This window comes from Triturus cristatus, chromosome 7 (assembly GCF_964204655.1).
Source record: "Triturus cristatus chromosome 7, aTriCri1.1, whole genome shotgun sequence".
Lineage (NCBI taxonomy): Eukaryota > Metazoa > Chordata > Amphibia > Caudata > Salamandridae > Triturus > Triturus cristatus.
This window is the reverse complement of record NC_140590.1, coordinates 956,738,587-956,760,118: the sequence shown is the minus strand read 5'-3', so window position 1 is coordinate 956,760,118 and position 21,532 is coordinate 956,738,587. Positions and strand designations below refer to the sequence as shown.

Here is a 21,532-nt window from a genome sequence, read left to right as displayed (position 1 = left end):
TTCTGATTGCTTATGGAAAACCCGCCACTGCATCAAATCTGCACCTTGGAGGTTCTGCACAGAGTGCTGTGCCAGTCAGTCGTTTAATCAGTCGTTTGTTTCATCAGAAGTACCACATTAAACAATGGATATTATAAAAGTACTTATTAAACTCAGATGGCATTTTCGTCTGTTTTTTGGCAAACCATACACAGTCTTCGGAAGTGTTGAACTGCACTGTTAATTTCAGGATAGTAAAGTAGTTTGAAAGTGATACAGAACCTTTTGATATCTTCGATGAGCTCAGTTTTGTGATTGTGGGCTAGTTCAATGACTCGTAGACATGGCAACGTCTGGACTAACAATTTTTTGTTCCCGAATTTCTCAGTGGAATATGAATGATGCGGTGCAGAGATAGTTTGGTGAGGGGACTTTTGGTGCCAAGGTTTGGCATTAGGTGAATGTCCAGCTGATACACCAGTGGGTTTCAGAGAAGAGAGGAAACAATTTCGCTATGCATCCAGGCTGCTGAACATATTTTACAGTCAGTTGGACATAGCAGATCGGTACAAGTTGAACTGCAAATAATTGTCCTCCCATGTAGGGTATGACTGCTGTTTGGTTTGTGAGTGTGTCCACTAAAGCCTCATATTCTTGGACTTAGTCCTATGTTCTCTCCCTATTCCTTGGTGGTGTAATTCCAACAATGTCAGGCTAGGTTCTCTTATTGCCCTCTTTCATTGTAGCACTGGGGTCACTGCACACAGGCTGTTTCTTGGGGAATAGATCACCCACAGACCTCCTAGAACCATGGCGATCTTGGTGGTTCTTGGGTCTTCAAATGCACGGTTCCTCGCCTGAGATTTCCCTTCTGTGCGGTAGAGACAAGTTTCTGTGATCCCACTGAAAGGCTGTTACCATATCTATCACTTCATGCACGTTTATCTAGAGATGGTGATGTATCCAAGTGAGCATCTCTCCGGAGAGGGACTCGAATTGTTCCCTATAAATCAGCTCCATCATTTTCTGTTTCATATGAATGTTCAGGTGGAGCCACGGGTCACATGCATCCTTGATGGTTAAAAATAGAACCATTGGGGTACCTTTAACAGCCTCTCTCGTCCTTAATCTTATAGTGTCCCAGGTCTAAATTTGGTTGATCCAAGAGAGTTCATTGTACTTCTGCACAGGTGTTCATGCTTGTAGGGTATGCAGCCTGTTAAACTGTTTCTAAAGAGCCAGTCAACAATGGTGCTATATAAAAGGCTCATTGGCTCTTAGTCCAACCAGCCTGACTGGCTAAGTGCTCAAAAGAAGTAAAAAAGAAAACAAACAAAAAAATCACCATCTTCCTAGAATCGGGGGACATGTTGTTTTGTAGGCACTGGTGGCCTTCATCTAGATTAGGTGAATGCTGCAGCTATCTGAATCGAGCTGCTAATTCTGATAGTATATGTGTTCCCGGTTAACCCAGGCTTCTTCCTGAAGAGTTTGCTGCTCTTCTGCTAGGCATTTGAATAACTGCCACATGCTCCTTCTGACATTGCATGTACAGATGTAGGTCACAGAGGGAAGAAAATAAATCACAGCCCTGGTCAGTATCTTAGCATCTTCTCTTTATTGCGAAATGGTTCAAGACCTCTGGTCTTTGACTTTCTGATGCAAAACATCCAAGAAGAAGAAATTTAAAAAAACAATACAGTTGAGTTGCGGTAAAACAAAGATTGTTATTATTTTTCGAGGGGAAGAAATTGTTTCTTGGTTGGTAAACGTCTCTGGTGTGGTGGATGTCTCTAAATATCTGCCTGCGGAAGAGAAGAAGAAAGGAGCAGCCATTGTTCTGAGCAGAAGCTTTATATACCCATCTCCAACCTCCTTCCACTGACTCCCTTGGCTTCTCCCATTCCTCCTCCTACCTGTACAGTAGCCTCCGCTTACAGTGTTTGTCGAGGAGAGAGCTTGCCTTTTATAGGTGGAATAAGTTGAGGTAGTACCCAGTCTACTGAATCTCAGCATCTTAAATTTATGGAAGAAACTGTTAGCCTTGGAAGAACATCATATAGTTTACTTAACTCCGAGTAATTTAATATGTATTGTGCAAGTAATTAAACTGAATGTATTTAAAATGGCATGATGCTCTCCCAGCACACAACAGCACACTTTCACAGTTCCTCTCACTAAGGTATTGACATTTATATATCTTGTGGCGAAGTCAACCATCAGTCAGTCCAGTGTAGTTGTGAGGTGTTGAGAAAGGTCGCTGCCTTTGTTCCAACCCTCCAAATCTGACGTCTGGTGAACTTCATGGACCTTTGATTCCGGTAATTCTTCCCCTCTCTCCCCCAAACGATTTGACCATAGAGCAGGCACTGCTCTCTGGAATCTGATACCCCTCTCTAGACATGTGCACAATGCTGCTAGGATAAAGGGTCTGGCCATAGGAAACCCATCTCCCCATTTATTTGTGCTATTATTTCAAACGGACAGTTCCCATAGAGGGCGCTACAGCAATTTGGAGTGTTAGTGCCCATGGTCTTCAAAACGTTATCAACAATTTCAGACTACTGTTGTCAGTTTTGAGACAGGCAGGTTGTGTCTCTGGTTGTAGGACAAGGGTGCCTTCCTGTAGATTTGTCAGATCTTGTCTAGCAGTAGAAAAGGTTGTTTAAAAAAAAAATCTATGGTGTTGTAGTTTACTGTGCCATATACATCGCAGTAGAACATCATATTTTTCCACCTACAGTTGAAGGAGAGAATCGCGTTGTTGCAAAACATTTTGTGAACCTCCTAGCGGCGTTGTGGACTTAACCCACAGAGGCATTTCAATTTTGTTTTAGTTTTTGCTCCATTTGACATGGATGTATTATATGGTCTGCTGAAGCCTCGGTTTTGTTTTGTGAAAAAGCCAAACTGTTATTCTTTTTCTTATTTCTTGGTAGTTACTAATCCTTCTTATTTTCTTCATCGGGGTGTGCCATGTTTGCACTGAGAAGGGTCTTCTACCTAAAATGAAAGTTGATTAGAAGCAATGCCATACTCAATTTAAGGTCCTCTTGTAGAGTTTGCATTTGGGTTGGAGAAAAAACGCTCTAGATCGGTCTTTCCCTGGGGGCAATGTAGAGGTTTTGAAGAATATCCTCTTTGCGTCGGGGAACCAGTAAATAGCCATAAGGTCAGGGATGATGTGCACACTTCAGTTTGATGTGTGTAGAGGCAGTCAATTGTTCTTAGTGTACGTGACACTAGTATTAAATACTGTTGCAGATTATTACTGCTTTATCTGATTTAATTGTGTGCTTGATAGGAGACGTCACCCCTAACACAGATAGTAAGCATATATTCATAAACTAAACAGTTGAGAAAATTACTAAAAAAATACATTTTCAAAAACAGGATTGCTTGGAAACATCCTTGATGAACTCCCATCTGAGTCCGTAACCAATAAAGAGCTGTGTGAAACCTGAAGGTCACATGTTCTACTTCCAAAGGGATCTCATCTCTCTGAGGTTAATATAAGTGCATAAATTGTTTTGCATAGTGATCATTCTGATAATTTTGTAAAGCACACGTAAACGTGCACTGTTAATGTATAAGTAGAGCATCAAAGGTTTTCTTTATTCGGTTTCATATTACATAATAACCATAAAAGCATAATATAAAAACCGGGATAACACTAATGTGGTACAATGTGTGCAATAACAAAGGCAGGTCTGTGCAAGTTCATTATTCGAGTAATATGTACAGGTGGGAACTAATCCCAAACTCCGGTTAAAATAAAACATCTAAAATCAGTACGTAAAAGCCAATGACTGGATCCGCGCCCTGATAACAATACACATACCAGATTTCAAGGTGTTAGTAAGGGACAAGCCAACTAATCACAGCTTGCCCTAAGCTTGATGGCGGATTGTAAAAAGTTTAAGACATAAAATACGGTGGTACCCATCAACATCTGTAAAAATGTAAAGGGAGGGCGAACTTGATTGAAATTGGCCTGTTTCAAGATGGGGATTAAATATGTTTTTCTAGGGGTTGTCCTAAAATGGACAAAACATGGTAAATTGTAACATTTCCTGCGGAGATATTCCATCGCAGCCGCAGGGTGGAAAGGATTGATCTCTATTATTGCCTCTTGGGTAAGTAAGGAGTAAATGAAACAGATCAAACCGGAACCTGGTCAGAAGGAATCTATCATAAGAATTCACAAAACCAAGTAAATAAAGCTAAGCCTTCTCAGTCGACCTTAATACAACAAAATGGCGAACACTTTGCTTCATGAGCTCCCTCTCCTCCCTTAATATAGTCTGGCACGTATTAAACGCCGTCTTGAGAAGGGATATTTCTGCCTTTCGAATTCCCTCAGGATTTGAAAAAAGATCGCCTCTTCCCAGGTTCGATAGACTCCTCATGATATATTTTAACCATAGAATCCTTGAAGCTTGATTCAAGGCCAGGCAGTCTTTCAAGATTGCCTTATTTAAAGAGTCCCCTTCCTTAATCCATATTTTTAACCAGAGTAACAGCGGACGAATGGCTATATGGTCTGTGATATAGGTAATTCCTAATTCTTCGTGGGCAATAAAAGCGGGGATACCCTGGGGAACTGACAGCAGATGTCTCATAAATTTGTTTTCTGTTATTTGGACATTATTTACTTCAGTAAGATGTTTTGGGAAACCGGATAGACCCTACCTTAAAGGTGTATGATCTGCTGGGCCGCATCCCCAGTTGCATAGTGTATGATTTTGAGTTGTTGACTTTTAAGTCCAAATCTCCCATAAACTGTGCGAACGTTGATAAGAGGGTTTGTAAGCCCCTCTCTGTCCTGGCCATCAAAACGGCGTAGTCTGCATATAGCAGAACAGGGAGACCTCGCCGTCCGATCCGGGGATAATCAGCCTTGGTCTCCAGGAGGATTTTCTCCAAATTGTTAATCTAGATATTAAAAAGAAACGGGGCCATTATACAGCCTTGGCAGACACCACCCCTCACGGGGAATGAACGAGATACTTTCAAACTCTACGAGTATCGCACTACTGCCTCGGTGTTCTGATGGAGGTCGTGAAAGGAAGGAAACAGTCTCCCTGTCTACCCCTAATGCTAAAATGATCTGTCCTAATTTACCCCTGTTTATGCAGTCTAATGCGGATGACAGATCCATAAAAGCCAGGAAGATGATACCCCTACGGGCGACTGTGTATTTACAGGATAAAAGGAATAGATTCAAAGATTGATCGTGGAACGGCCAGGGCGAAACCCATATTGGGCGTCCGGCAGGATGTTATTGTCTGTAGTCCGGATCGATAACCTATCCAACAATTTCCTGCCAACCACTTTTACCACCGTATCTAAGAGGGAGATCGGTCTATAACAGACAGTGCTGTCCCTATCACCCTTTTTAAAAACTGGCACAATAATAGAGGTCGTCCAAGAAGACTGGGTACCACGCCTAGCAACAGCATTCATTACGGACGTGAGCACTGGGGCCCAAAGTGCCACGTCTGACAAATAAAGATCGGGTGGAATTCAATCCGGGCCCGGGGCCTTATTATGTGTCAGTCCTGAAATACCTCACCTTACTACTTCTTCCAATACTACTAGTTTTTTGTGTGTACCACTAGGATTTAGTATAGGCGGCAAGGCCAAGTCTCCCTTGAAAATATCCTCAAAATATCTTACCCATTCTTGTTCAGTAATATGTGCTTCTAGGACATTAGCTGGCTCTTCTCCCAGAATGGGGCTATTTATAATACTCCAGAACTTTACACTGTACTTATAAGTTGCTGCGTCCATCAGTTTGCACCAACGGAATTCCTTCAGGGCCATCTTGCGATTACTGAGAGCCAGTTTGTACTGATTTCTTCTAATTTTAACTAGCGCTGCATTCCTCAGAGAGGCATACAGAGCTTGTTTCTGCCTCCTGGCAGCAAGTGAGCATTCTGCGTTAAACCATCTAGGTCCCCTCTCCCTCTGGGCCCCCTGAGAAGGAACAGACAATAATTTAGTGATGGCACAGGAAATTGATTCGAAAGCATGGATGATAGACTCATCTGATTCGTCCCTTGCGTTCTGACACGTCTGAAATTCACTCTGGCACATCTCCAAAAGAGACCCGTACGGGGTGTCTGGAGAGATCCGCCCCCATCTAAGTCGTCTCCCTCCGCCTGCTGCCCGTAAAACCCCTCCTCCTGTGGACTGCGTTTTAAGTAAAAAATGAGCCATATGCCTTTTAATACACAGGGGGTTGTGGTCGCTGTAGCTACTGGCTATTATTGAAAACTCTGAGATCAAATAATAGAGGGGGGTAGAGATGAGAATAAAATCAATAATCGAAGGTTCCCAGCCCGGCCCAGCCCCTTAAAGGATCCAATAAGATAACGCCTTGATGGAGTCAATTTCCCTAGGGAAAGTTGCAAGTCCAGCTTGCAAGCCAAAGCGATAAGTTTCTCCCCCTGCCTACAATGGTCGAAGTGCACACCATCTACAAGAGGGCAAAAGGACTCTTCACTAGCCCCTGTTCCCCCTGCCTTAAGGCCCCACAGATGTGCATGTTAAAGTCTCCTACCAGGACCATGTTACCAGGCTTCTGTGTCAGTCTGCCCATTCAATAAAAAAAAACATAAGCGAGTGACGTTACACACCTCATGAAGAAGGGAAGTAGCATTATAAAAATTCAAGAGCATTAGACTGTGAAACCCTGAAGTGAAGGTTAACGCCTGGAGACACGGATTATCTGTGTTCAATACCCCAATATCGGCGTTTAGCCTAAGAGACCCATAAACTGCGAGACCCCTTTTGGACGTCCTGCCCTAGAAGGGTAGCAGGGATGTTAAAAAGCTTTAAACCCTCCAAGTAATAGATGTTGTCAATGGTCCATGTCTCTTGGAAACAGATAATGTCATATTTGCTAATAAAATAGTACAGATCTAATATATCAACATAGGTTTGCTGAAAAAGAATAATAACTGCACATGTTTGAATTTGCAATACCTTTTCGTACAGTATACAATTAACATTTATCAGTGGTACATTCTGGGTGTTACCTTCTTGGCAGGTCCAATTAGTAGAGCTTCAAAGGTTAATGCTACTTTAGGTAAAACATTTAAATGAAAACACCCAGAATACACAATCAATCCGAAATGGGCATTCTGTTTAAATCTGTATAAATTTTGGAGACATGGTGCTAAGTATCGAAACACATGTAGACCAAGACCTTGATATGCTTGCTGAATGAGGAAGATGTAAAAAGAATAGAAAAAACAGAGTTTGCGCACTCGATTTCAACGGGATAAACAATGTATAGAATCGGTAGTTGGTGCAGACGAGTAAATCCCCCTGAGTAGGGAATTCAAAGTATACGAAAAGTCAGCACGCTCCTAGATAGGAAGGTGTCACTCGTATTGCACTCCATATGAGAAACAAGTTCTCTTAGTTGGTAGAACAAATTGAACAGAAACTTGTTCCAAGGTCAATTTAATTTAATGAACCCTTTCTTCAAATAATGCTGTACAATTATATTCATTCTTGTTCAATCAACCATTTATCCAAGTGCCCAATGCATTTCGGGCTATCTTAGCCCTTCTTCAGGGAAAACACTCTAAAAGGATAAGACCAGATGTCAGTTTTAGTATTCGATGATAAGCTTGAGAATAAACAGGTAGAGAAAGGTGCTCGAGGGAATCCCAAGTGAAAAAACTGGTGAAATGAGCTGTTGCGGAAAGGTACCTGATGGAAACGTGGACAATACGCTCGCGGTGAATAATAGTGAATCGAGAGCAGGTTAGTAAGTTACCCGGGTGTTCGCGAAAAAATAACGCGATGGTAAGTGACTGAGAGGATTGAGTTATTAATAATGATAATCGATTCAACACGGGAAACTTAACGTGTGTTAAAATCTAACAGTGGTGTCAGTTTATTTTTTACAAAAACGTGCAGAATACCAGGTGGGGTGAAGAAAGTAAATATGGCTGTGAAAATCAAAGAGACAAAGGAAACTGTAGTGGTTCATAAAGTTACCGATGGTAAAAATAAACTTACGGTTGGTAGTGGCAGTTACAAGATCTCCATGTAGCGAGAAAAACGCTTCTGTACGTTCCGGTGAGTGTAAAGTTCAGCGGGTAGCGATCATGTGATAGTGCAACACGTGGGTCTATAAAGGCGTGGATAGTCAAGAACTACGTGAAAAAAAGACTTGTAGTTCTGATACCAAAACGTAGTGTGAAACGGAAAAAAGACTCATGTGTGTTAACGAAATATGGTAGAAGTGTTCTGATAATGCTACTTTAGGTAAAACATTTAAATGAAAACACCCAAAATACACAATCACTCCGAAATGGGTATTCTGTTTAAATATGTATGAATTTTGGAGACATGGTGCTAAGTATCGAAACACATGTAGACCAAGACCTTGATATGCTTGCTGAATGAGGAAGATGTAAAAAGAACAATTGATGGACAGAATTCAGAACAATGTCATACATTCACACCAGTACAGAGATCTGGGCCTAAATCCATTGTTTTTTTTGCTCCCTATGCCATTCCAGTTTGAACCAAGCCATATGCAAATCATTCTTGACCCTGCGCCCAATGGGAACAGTCCAGCCCGAACTGCCTGGCCAGGTCCTCCCTGGACTGGAAACAGGCATCCTACTACTAGTTTCGGGGTTTCACCCCTCATCACGATGATGGATTCAACCCAGATCTGTGACTTGGGGCGAGTGTCTGAAAGGTTTCAGCGCTCTGTCCATCATCTCCGTTGTTCTGTAGAATAATAGGGAAAGTGATGGAATATGCTAATCTTTTCAAAAGAAATCAGTAAATATCCAGTTTAGACACTGATATGATAGCAATGGAACAATGTTAACATATAGAATTATAGAAAGATAACAGTGAATTATAGGAATGTTTTTCACCAAGGTTTTCTGGGTAACCTCAAATAGACAACTCAAGCTGTTTTTGCTTTCACTGAGGACCCAGAGGTGAAAAACAACCCCGTAATTCACGTTAAAATCATAGATGGGTTATGTCATGCATGGCCCCCAAAATCATCTTCCGCTGTCTTTAGCTACTGGTCAGGGGCAGAGGATAATGGGAGAGCTATACATAATATGCCCTCTCCTCTCTGAAGTAAATGTGAAAAGTAAATATCTTACCTGCTATCATTAACTAAAACCCACTACTTTCCCTGTCTTCCTTACCCCTCCTGCAGCTGTGCTTTCTGCTTTCAGTCAAAGCAGAGAAGCATCACTGCGCTGACAGGCTCTCCGAGAGCCCCATCAGCTGGCCTGGAAGATCTGTATGACCTCACAACTGTTGATAACCAGTTTTGTTACAAACTTGTGATGCTAATTCAAGGCGTTATGACTTTCAGAAACTGAAATAAACAATAGAGGCTCTCTATGAGAGCCATACATAACAAAGAGGATTATTAGAAAAAACGGTGAAAAAACATCGGAAAATGTCAGCTGGAAAGAAAAGCCTTAACGGACAAGACTGCGATGAATTTACATATTTCCAAAAAGGTTTTTCAGAACCACTGTAAAAACAAAACAAGAAGACATGCAATTGCTGCAGTTTTGCCAAAAACGACCAAGAGGATGAGTTTACCAGGTTTGAGGAAAAAGTATAACATAAGGGCCAATGGAAGGTAATCAGTTATGCACACCATACAATTAGAATGGATATACTAGTTGACCTTTTTCTTTACTAGTATTATCAAGCTGAGTGGCTATTTAGAATCCTGTTTGTGTGGGCTAACGGGTATTGGTTTTCATTTTCTTTGACATGTATTGAGGAGAAAATGACTTCTGGGGTGTACAAATCACCGGACATGGCGTAAGTGAATCGGTTTGCAAACTAGATCGAATAGTCATCCCACAAATGTGTGCTCTCAACTTGAGCAGTTACCTATTTTCACGATGTTAGTCGTATCAAAGTGGAACTTGTCCCACTCAAGCCCTCACGTTACTGATTCCACGTGATCTTTTGTTTCACCGCTGCATTTTCCCCTGCCTCTATGGCATGGAAAATATTGATATTCTCCCTGCATGATACCGTGGATAAGGCTGGTGTGAGAGGAAGGCTTACTGCAGTTTCTTGTGTGTGCACGTAAGTGATTTGTGCGCACACGCTGGCACAACTTTCATGTTTATAATCAGCTTGTAACCTTTTAATCCCAGGGATCTCGAAAAAATGGAGGGAGGGGGGAGAAGAATTAAAAATTTGCGAACATACGTGACCAGAATTTTCAATTCTATTAAGGACTACGGAGGCGAGGATTATGCTTTCTCATTTCTTTGCTTTATTCAGCAGCCAGTCAGATTTCTTATATTAAAAAAACTGCATATCCCAAGAGCACCCAGTGCCAACAACAACCACCATAGAGTCCATCCTATAATATGTCCTGACGAGGTAAGCACTTCCTCTTTCTTTGCGTAAACAACATAACATAAAACCAATTCAGTCCGAACTCCCACTTGAACAGTAAAACCTGGAGGAAGAGTTCTTCACAACCAATCGACATTCCAATCTTCAAACGTGAAGACGATTCCTCGGTATCTGGCGAAACCGTGGGCAGCCGCAACGAACTCCGACGAGGACACTCCCTGTCGAAAACTCTGAAGAGGGTAGAACCATCACTTGCCATCCAAACCTGAAACCGAAATAAGAATCCGTAATACCGGAAACTTACAGAGTGAAAATTGAATCAATAGCCACAAGGGAGGGAAAAAAATATTCATACAATACAAACATTTCAAAATATCACATGTCGACCTAATTAACACCGGGTGGGATAATCCTCGCCTCCGTAGTCCTTAATAGAATTGAAAATTCTTGTCACGTATGTTCGCAAATTTTTAATTCTATGTCAGGACAGGAGGCTCCGATTATGCTTGTTCAAAGCCGTGCCACCACAACTGACGCAACATCCAGAATAGGTTTATAATAGAAAGTCTTAAACATAGTTTCAGCTGACCAATCCGCAGCATTCATTATGTCTGATAGTCACACCCATGGAAAAGGACTTGGAGGCCATTGCCCCACGTACAGAATGAGCACCAAATCTGGAAACATCAATGCCTGCTTCACTCATGAGCCAGCGCACCCATCTAGACAAGGTAGCTGGAGTCACTGGTCTGAAAGGCTTTTGTAATGCAATTAACAGTTGACCATGTAAATCAGATCTGAATTCATTTGTACTTACCTCATACGCCTTAAGACAATGGACAACACACAATTTAGAATTGTCCGGAGAAGCCGGGTAGGACACTGAAGTGAAATTACTCTTAGTACGTCGGCATATAGTAAACATCACGCCTTCAGGGGAAAATTGACGTCCTGCTAGATCTAGAGCGCGGATGTCCGAAACTCTTTTACACGAAACCAAACACAGTAACATCGCCAGTTTTGCCGAGAGTTGTTTTCGTGACAGATATTTGTTATCTGGCCAGGATTCCAAAAACCGAAGGACCACTGAAACATTCCAAAGGGCCGTATATCTAGGTCTTGGTGGTTTCACCAACCGAATACTACGAAGTAATTTACACACTAGAGGATGTTCCCCCACTGACTTACCATTTACCTGGACATGCCCAGCCGAGATAGCAGACCGGAAATTATTAACCGTTCTATACGCTAATCCCGATGATGCTAAGGAGGCCAGGAAATTCACAACCATGGAGACCGATGCTGTAGCGGGATCGGTGTTCTGTTGAGAAAACCAGCTACACCATCTATTCCATGCTGATGAATATGTGTATTGGCAGACCATGCCTCATTAATGAACTTGTGAGCGTCTCTCGAAAGACCTGGGATCGCCCATCTGTCCCTGAAACTCGCCAGGCCACCAGAGGAAGTTGTCCCGATTCTACCAAAGGATGGGGGTTCTTCTGAGGGTCCAGCAATAGATTCCATCTCAGCGGAAGGAGGGGCGTGGCACACAACATCTCCTGTACTGACAGGAACCACACTTGCGCCCTCCACAAAGGAGTTATTAGAATCAACGCCGCCTGTTGATGTCTGGTCTGAGCCAACACCCTGGGTATCATCGCAAACGGTGGAAATGCATAACTCAGAGTCTGGGGCCACGATTGAAGGAAAGCGTCCGAGGCTATCGCCTCCGGATCTGGACGCCAACTGTAAAATTTTGGTAGTTGTCGATTGAGACGCGATGCAAACAAGTCCAGATGACACGGACCCCATAATATGTTCAGGGCTCGGAACACTCGCGGATGGAGCCTCCAATCGCTGAGGTCTCTTAGATAACGAGAGTGTCAGTCGGCTACCTCGTTGTTGCGTCCCGGGAGATATTCCGCTACCACAGAAATTCTGAGAAGAAGGCAATAATGCCGAAAGTCTTTGGCTATTTCCGTCAGTATTTGGGAACGAGTCCCCCCTAGTTTGTTGACGTATCGGACTGCCGACACGTTGTCCATTCGCAGAAGGATGCAATAATCCGTCTTGTGAGGGGAAAGACTGCAAATAGCGAACGAACCTGCCAGCAGCTCCAAGCAATTGATGTGAAGGGACAGCTCTTCCTGGGACCAACAACCTCCCGTGGATATCGAGCCGCAGCGGGCTCCCCAGCCCCACTGGCTGGCATCCGACTCGATTACAACTTCGGGACTGGACCCGAAAATGGCTCTGCCGTTCCACGACTCCATGTGATCGAGCCACCACAGCATCTCCCACCTCGCTTCCTCTGAAAGAGGAATCTTCTCTGCATATCCGAGGCCTTTGCGGAGGTGCCGGATTTTCAGGGGTTGGAGAGCCCGATAATGAAGTGGGCCTGGGAAGATGGCTTGAATTGAGGAGGCAAGGAGCCCCACAATCCGAGCTACGGAACTCAACGATACAACTTGTTTGCTCAACACCGAACGTAATTCTTTCTTGATGGTTCTGATCTTCTGAGAAGGAAGGAGAAGCTGGAAGCTCCGAGAGTCTATTCGGAATCCTAGAAACTCTATAGACTGTGTGGGAGATAGCACGGATTTATGAGGATTCACTACAAACCCCAAGTCCTGCAGGAGAGAGATCGACCATTCCAAATGCTGGATCAGCAAGCGAGGGCAGCGTGCCATGAGAATGATGTTGTCCAAGTAGACGATTAACCGCACCCCGCGCGCTCTCAACGACTCCAACATTAGGACGAAGCAATTTCGTGAAGCACCAAGGTGCTGACGAAAGGCCGAAGGGAAGAACCGCGTACTTGTAACAAACGCCTGCCCAGACGAATTGGAGAAAACTCCGGTGAGGGGCGAAAATGGGGACTGAAAGGTAAGCGTCTTTTAAGTCGAGACGCACCATCCAATACCCTTCCTGTAAGAGGTCGCGCCACAGATGGATACCTTCCATCTTGAAATGGCGATAAATGATCCAGGCATTGAAATCCCTTAGGTTCAAGACTAGCCTGGACCCGCCCCCTTTTTTCTCTACGAGGAAGACCTTGCTAACAAAGCCTCGGGAATGTATCTGGGACTTGACAATGGCCGCTTTCTGTAGAAGAGCGGCTATTTCTTCTGCGATAAAATTCCGCTCGAGTAGGGAAAAATATATTGGAGGGGGAATAGGGCCCTGGGAGGGTGTGTCGTACATCTCCAGCTTGTAGCCTTGTACTGTCTCTAAGATCCAGGGATCTTAGGATGCCAATTTTGAAGAAAAAACTGAATGCAAACCCCCCCCCCCCCCCCTCCCCTTAACCTGACCTCGGAAGCTAAAATCAGTCTCGCCTGAATTTCCTGTGTTGTGTTGACTGTTTGAATTGCCGTTGTACCTGCCCCTGTGGAACCTGTTCCGTGCTCTACGAGTGGGGTAGAAGGAAGAGCCGGAGTCCTGGAAGCCTCCGCAATGTTGCTGTTGGTGATATTGCCGATACTGGCCTCGTGGGGCTCCTCTTTGGAGGAAGCCGTTTTGGCGGGAGCAGTAGTGGACGGAATCCAGCCTTGCTGCATTGCGTATTTATTAAAGTGGCATTTTAATGGCGCAATCGCTTTAACCAGAGCCGTATTTACGGACTTCTGGACTCCCTTGTCCAAAGCCTCCACAATGTCCTGCTCCAGAGAATCCGAAGGATCCTCCTCGTAGTAGTCATCATCATAGTATCCAGCCAGGTCAGTAAAAGTACAGATATATATAGGCAAACATGAAGTTTTGAATGTTTGCACACCAAGCTGAATCACCCAAGAGGAATACCTCAATCAAAGTCCACTGTGGGACACTCCAGGGGGAGAGGCGGACCCCAGGCAAGCCAGGAGCTACACACTGCTCTGAAAATATATATGTATATGGTGGAGGGCGGGCTTGCCAGTCACCCCTCTAGGCAAAGCCTATGCGTATTGTACAGCCCTCAGCTCATACACGCTTCGGGTGTAATTGGGGGCGAAAATTGGGCACAAAATAATGTTCACAGGGCTTTTAGCGCGCAAAAACGCTCATCGGTATGCCGGTATTCAAACAGGCACTCAAAATGGCGGCCGCCCGAGAAACAATTAAAAGAGGACTATGCGAGCGCGTGTCCTCGCACCAGAACTCCCGCTCCACCGAAGGACTGCGGCGGGCGCGAGGCGCCCTGCAGGGGAGGCCGAAGCGCTCCCGAACGGAGAAAAAAACACCGCGCTGCCCGCGCAGCGAACTGCGGGATACACAAGCCAAGTAAGAACCAATACCCCACGCCAAGCGCAGAAACCTAGAATAAGCAATGGCAATATAGATAGAACCACAGTAGATTGGTCGCTTTGTAGCGCGCGTCCGATAACATACACTTGAAAAACCTCACAAGCACACAAAACATGCAGAAGAGGATAAAGGCACTTAACTGGCTGCGGAGCAGCAAAGAAAGAGGAAGGAGGAAGTGCTTACCTCGTCATGACATATTATAGGATGGATTCTATGGTTGTTGTTGTTTGCACTGGGTGCTCTTGGGATTAGTAGTGTTTTGAATATAAGAAATCTGATTGGCTGCTGAATAAAGCAAAGAAATGAGAAAGCATAATCGGAGCCTCCGGTCCTGACATAGAATGTAGACTGCTCTAAGCCGGCAAGTAAAATATAGGATACATGGAATTTAGGTACATTTTTTCTGTAGTACGTAAAACATGTTGGGGGAGAAATATATTTAGAACAAATGCAAACACTTTTAAATGATGTGACATATGTCGTAGTTTGCACGTGGGATATAATAATTACTGTACTTGAAATAAAAGTCATATTCCATGCTTTAATTGATGGCTCTAGTACGTTTCGCGACAGACTAATGTATTGTGTTTTTGAACAGAAAAGCATTTGTACATTTTGCAGTTTAATTTTGTTAAGCTTGTTTTTGCTTGCGTGTTTTTTACATATAGAAAATGATGCACCCCGTTTCCAGCAGTGATGGAGATTTCCTTGGGAATGAAAAAGCTTCATGCCTGTCTGAGGACAGCAGACGAGCGGCAGAGCAGTTTGACTTGTATACCATACAGGCAAGTAATTACAGTCATAAGCCTATTTCCTGTCAAAGGCAAGACGCAAAAAATGAAGCACACTTGCAGGCAATCGGTGGAATGAATTTAGAGAAGAAAAATGGTGTAAAGAAAAAGAAAAGCCTCAACAAAGCTGGTAAACGAGGAAGACCTTCAGGAACCACCAAACTGGCAGGATATAGGACCAGCACAGGTCGACCTTTAGGGACAACCAAAGCAGCCGGATTTAAGACAAGTCCTGGCAGGCCCCTGGGCACAACCAGGGCTGCAGGATATAAAGTCAGCCCAGGGAGACCTCCAGGTAGTATTAAAGCCCTGTCACGGCTTGCAAACCTAAGTTTCACTTGTACCGGTGCTGCGTTTCCATACACTGTGACATGTTCCAAAGAAATGCATGCCACTGCTGATGAAGACGAAGAAGAGGAGGAAACCGATATCAAAATAAAACAAATCCTGGAGTAATCTATGCGTTTGGTTGTGTATATACGTTAAGAATTTATATGGAAATGCTCAACATTTTTTACTTCATTTTTTTCATGCCTATTTGTTTTTCTCATTGTGATTTTTATTTAAATGACCTAATTTTAAATCTTAGATAGCAAACGCTTGCTTTTAAAAGCACAATGTCTCAACTCTAAAGTGTATTTTATGCCACCTGATTTTGTGGATCGTTTAAGTCTCGTTCACTTCATACCTGCACTGAACACCTTTTAAATGTTTTCAAATGACTGGCACTTGGTTCACACATTGGCTTATAAAGTCACAATAAAACTTTCATTAAAAATAAAAATGAAACTGTAAAAATTGAGAGACAAAGATTTGTCGATTAAGTTAAACATAATCAAGTTCTCATTAGTGCAGTTTTCTTTTCACGTTGTTCGAGAATTTTGAATAGATTTTTTAAATTGTTACTATTCTGTTTTTTTGTTTGTTGAATGCACTTATTGATGTTCCACTGCATTTTTGTATTTGCTTTTAAGAAATTGCAGATCGTTTTCTTAATATTGTACTTTGGAAACGTATTGTATGTTGTAAAATAACCAAGAACATGAAAAAACGCTATTCCGATAGTGCACATAAAGTTCATATTATTTATAGAGAACTGCTCAGTTTTTCTGTTTAATACTGTAAGTTCTAACACTGCAGCATGGATTTTAACATACAACAAACTTTTTTGTAAAAACTTTGCCTACAACCTGTAGATCAGTTTAAAGTCTGCTTCAAGTGTGAAATTATTATTGAAGTCCAGCTTTTCAGAAATACAGATTGACAGTTTTACATACATATTTCTGACTATTACGTGGACACACCAGATGTAGGTTGTTCATTTTCATGCATGCTCTTTAAATTAAAAAATAAAAAGGCAGAGGACATATTTTCCATCCCCCATATTCGCGATTGTAAATCTGATATAAATAGGCTACATGTTATTGCAATGTGAAGGTGCATCCACGGTAAACCATTATAAGTGAACTTCATCCATGCATGCGTTTGGTTGAGATCTAGTTTCACGGCTAAAAAATCCATAAGCTCAGAGCTCTACAAATCGGATAAGTTGTACATTTTACAAAATAAAGACTGTATTTCAAAGTATGTTCTTCAATACTGCATACCTAAGGTAAACATTTTCAATAGAATAAAACATTTAAGGTATTATTCTAGTTTATCTATAAATCATTTAATTCTCAAAAATAGTAAAAACTTTGGAGTTTATGGAAGCAGAAAATATCTAAAGTCACATGTTTTCCATTTATGTAGCTTTATTTCAGTGAAAAATAACCTGAACCTCTTCAATTATAATTTGAAAAAACTAATTTTGGTTTTGGTGGAATATACATGTCATGTTTCATAACCTTTTTATTTAATAAACAGGAAACTGCAAGCTTGAAGGAATTACACCAATTTCTAAAAACTATTGAGTGTGACTTAATTTTATACTTTACAAATAAAGGGTATTGCATTTTAAATGATGATTGTACTTGTGCACGCTGACAACAGAGAAAATTACTTAACAAGTCTTCGTGTACCACACATACCACAGAAAACCGTCGACTTAATTTTGCAATATTATGGCAGCTCAATCTAACGGCTACAAAGCTATGTGTTTTCCATGCTCAATCTCTCAGTTATATGTTGCGTTCCTTAATAAATTTGTATTTTAATCCGACTGGTGTAAAGTTTGACATAAAAAGTCTGTCCTGCACTTCAAGTAATGTGGTTTAATATTTTTAGATCTTACAATCCGTTTTAAATCACTTCTTTGAAAACAAATGCACTGACGTGCATTGCTATGATATAAGTGAAAACTTAATTTATTCACGAAAAACAAGAACATTTGACACTTTGATAATTTTGGTAAACAAAACTTGAGCATTCATAGTTATCGGAGTTGCATTCATTCTTTTTTGACCTTTAATACTGTACAGAAGCTTTCATTTAAGCAAAGGCTGTCTTTTTCATTTCCATATGTGCTGGATTGCAATTTTAGTTAAACCAAATTGCCCATGTGCTTGTGCAATAAGCTATTTCCACTGTTTGAGAGTGAAGAGGAAACATCATTAGAGGCAGAGCCTCAGATGTGTCATATACCCCTTTGGTTCCCTCAACAATCATAATAAACAGCACATTAATTGTTCTCTGCAGATATGCAGATATGGTTTATGCCTTGGTGTTTTAGGTCTGGCATTAGCCAAAATCTTTTGATTTTACTAAAATTATATGTATAATATACTTACTTGCAGGTGCTTTTATCAGTCCTCTTCATCCATTGGCCTGCTGTTGTGGCATTCAGATTTTAATTCCGCCCCCTACAGTGTGGGGCAGAGACTCAGCCCACTTCAGTTATGGTTCAACTGCACTTTCCATTGAAAGTATTTTTTTGAATACGCTTATATCTTTGGCCCCATTTGATGAATCTGCAAGAAATCCGGCACTCACTGAACGTAGCTGAAGGTATGTGCATGTCAAGTAAAAAAGAAAAAAAAAGCATTTACAGGGTAAGCATTGTAGTAAATTATGCTCTCTGCTAGAGGAAAATCTGCTGAACAATTTTACATCGAACTTTGGCATGAAAGCCAACATCACTCAAAGTGTTCTATTTATGTATTTCCATCAAGTATTTTATGAGATATCTGCATTTAAAAAGGTTATTCAGGCTTCGAAGTGTTAAAATTTAGAAATGTCTTGGCAGTTCGCAAGCATGAAACTCGTGAGTTCTGTCAGTCAAATTTGAATGTTTCCAAAATGGAGAGTGCCAAAATACACGTAACCTAAAATGACTCTCCAATGCATGCAGAAAGCTTCTTGCTTTCCAAAAAACAATTTGTGAATTTTGCCAAAACAGTATTACTCTACACAGACCACCCTGGGGATCTTGTAAACTGCTGCACATGTGATATTTAATACAATACTAAATTGGTATTCAGTCATCACATATAAACTTCTTATGGAGTGATATTCCCCAAAACACAAAATGTGGCAGCTCTTATGAAACTATATTAGGAATAATCAGCAGAAGAGTGCATGACGCGAATAAATGTAATCCGTAATTTGAAGCACATGACTGCGGTCTATCATCTTTTGAGTAACCTAATAGTTATTACTAAGTGCTTCCAATCTTACTTTGTTTTCATAACTAAACAGTGTTGCCAGTAGAGGTACATGTCCATTTTTAGGAGCTAGAGGCGTGGACTTGGGGGCTGAACTTATAACATTTTGGTTCGTGGATGTACCACGTTTTTGGCACAGCCACAACTCAGAATAGTATTTGTGATTTACAAAGCCACGCAAATCAGATTTGCTTGGGATTTTCCCCAGATAACAATGAAAGGTATCCCACAGCAGTACGTTGCATTATTTTGCTTTAGGGATGGGTTCCATCAGTGAATCGTGGGCCTTCCCATGCATCCACCCATGGATTTTGGAGCATTCTCTGACTTACTAAAGCTAGTAAACCTGAGAATGATTTAGAATGCTATGCATCCCTTAACCAGGCGTAACTAGGAGAAATATCTTTATTTTCCCTCATTACTTACTCTTTCTATGTGTGCTGCATCCTGAAACGCACATAGAAAGAGGAACATACCTTTAAGGATTGTTTTCGTGCAACCATGGTGCAAGAGTGCCTGTGTTGGCACTAGAAGACAGCAGAAATGTGCCATATCTTAGTTTGTGTGGTGGATTTCTGCTGTCTCCCTTTCACTCAACCGTGGACAGCAAATTTGCTGTGCTGCCCTGTGTTACGTGAAATGCAAGAAAATATGCCACTTAGTGTGTCGAACACCTATAGTCATGGTTCCCCCAATCTTTGTGTTTGTGTATGTGTATATATATGTATATATATATATATATATACATATATATTTTTATAAAAAAGAGGATTTGCTGTGTTTGTTATTCAGTCCATACCGTCAAACAGTCCCAGAAGATCAGACAAAGCAGCACTTTTCCTCAGCAAAGAGTTTCAGGCAAGTTTAAGTTGTTTTGGCATTTATCATTTTTATTTTTTCAGATATTTTTCTTCATTCAGTTTCAAAAGTACAAGATATCAAGTGCATCAGGAAACAAACAGAACGACCTACGCGTTTTGGCCAAAGGCCTTCGTCTGGGAGGTATATAAATATCTCCAACCAGCCGGAGTCAAGAGATAAAGAACTCCAGAAAGACTTGCACACCACAGATTCCGATTCCAGAAAGATTTATTGTGGCCGCTTTATCTCTTGACTCCGGCTGTCTGGAAGTATTAGTGGGTCCTGCACCCATTAACTTGCACTGATCCTGGTTGGTGGACGCAATTGTGCTGCTGCAGGACTTTCGAGATAGAGAGATATATAATCTACTGGCGGTCTCCAGTAGATAGTTATAGTTAGGACCTATTTTCCATAGGAAATCTGCAACATTCTATTCCCAATAAGTCTGGCGCCGGTTGAGGAATCTTCGCGAAATTTTCCAAACGTTTGGCCAGCCCCGCTCCGCTCCTACCCTGAAAGTTTTGTGGTCATTCGTCAAGCGGAGGCCGAGAAAAAAGGGGGGTCCCAAAACGCGTTTTCCCCATGCAATTTCCCATAGGATCTGTTGTCGCAGCAACAGCCTGAACCGCTGAACGGAATGACACCAAATTTGGCAAAGAGGTAGTCCTCAGTTCAGACTCGTGCCTTTTGCATAAATGGTGTGAATCTGTTCAGTAGTTCCTGAGAAATTTAGGGTAAAAAAGTTAGTGATATCTATGGCCGGGGAGGATCCGCACACCCTACCCGCACCATAAGCGCACACTCCCCGAACCGAGCACGCACCCTCCAGATCGCGTGCTGAATGCTAATTGGCTGTCGAGTGTCTGTCTACATTCGAAACAAGGAACTGTTGGCGGCCATTTTCTGCCTCGGTAGAAGCGAGGCTGAAGAAGCAAGGGGAATAAGTGTGTAAAACATATAAAGGGGGCAGAGAGGAAATACTCTGACCCTCTAGAGGTGCTTAGGGGGTCCCAGAAGGACCCCCTGGGCCCCCCTTTAAAAAAAAAAAAAATAGACTGCGAAATGCGCGCATCCTAACGCGTTGGGTGCATGGATTCTCTCGCGTTGAGTGCACGGATCCAAGGAAAAAAAAATTGAAATTTTTGGGAGATAAAGATCAAGCTTAAGTGTTTTTTTCTTGAGTGGCTCTAAAAAGAGCCGTTGTGTTCATTGAGAGTTTTTGGTACTTATAAGTAAGTACCTATACAGAGTCTAAAGTTGTTGAGGAAGACTCTGTTTCCTTAATCAGTAAAGTGTACTCCATCTCTCCTATACATCTCTTGCATATGAAAGCGCAGATGGTTATTGTAATTGGACCCCATTCTATAGTCTCGGAGAAAAGCAGAAACAGATTTATTCACATGTTTTCTAGCTTTCTCAATTTGTGGACAAAAATGATCGGACCAGTTCCATTTCTGCCTTTGGCATATGTTAGAATACACAAAGGCAGTTTTGGGGAAAAGTGAAATCAGTTCTGCAAAGGTGTCCTTCATAAGGATTTCCAGCCCTACCCCAGTCAAAGTGCCTAGGTCATTGCCACCACAGTGCACTATTATGAGGTCAGGGTGTTGGATATGCATGAAGGAT

General features: G+C 42.1%; 1 protein-coding gene across 2 annotated transcripts in view; it reads left to right on the top strand.

The window, feature by feature from the left end:
• C7H5orf24 (chromosome 7 C5orf24 homolog) overlaps positions 1 to 17,604 on the top strand; it is a 49,452-nt gene extending 31,848 nt beyond the window's left edge. For both annotated transcript variants that reach the window (XM_085617989.1, XM_085617988.1), the window contains exon 3: positions 15,321 to 17,604. In XM_085617989.1, the coding sequence (XP_085474115.1) occupies positions 15,321 to 15,899 (579 nt within the window). In that variant the 3' untranslated portion in view covers positions 15,900 to 17,604. The remainder of the gene's footprint in view (positions 1 to 15,320) is intronic.
• Positions 17,605 to 21,532: the final 3,928 nt, after the last annotated feature.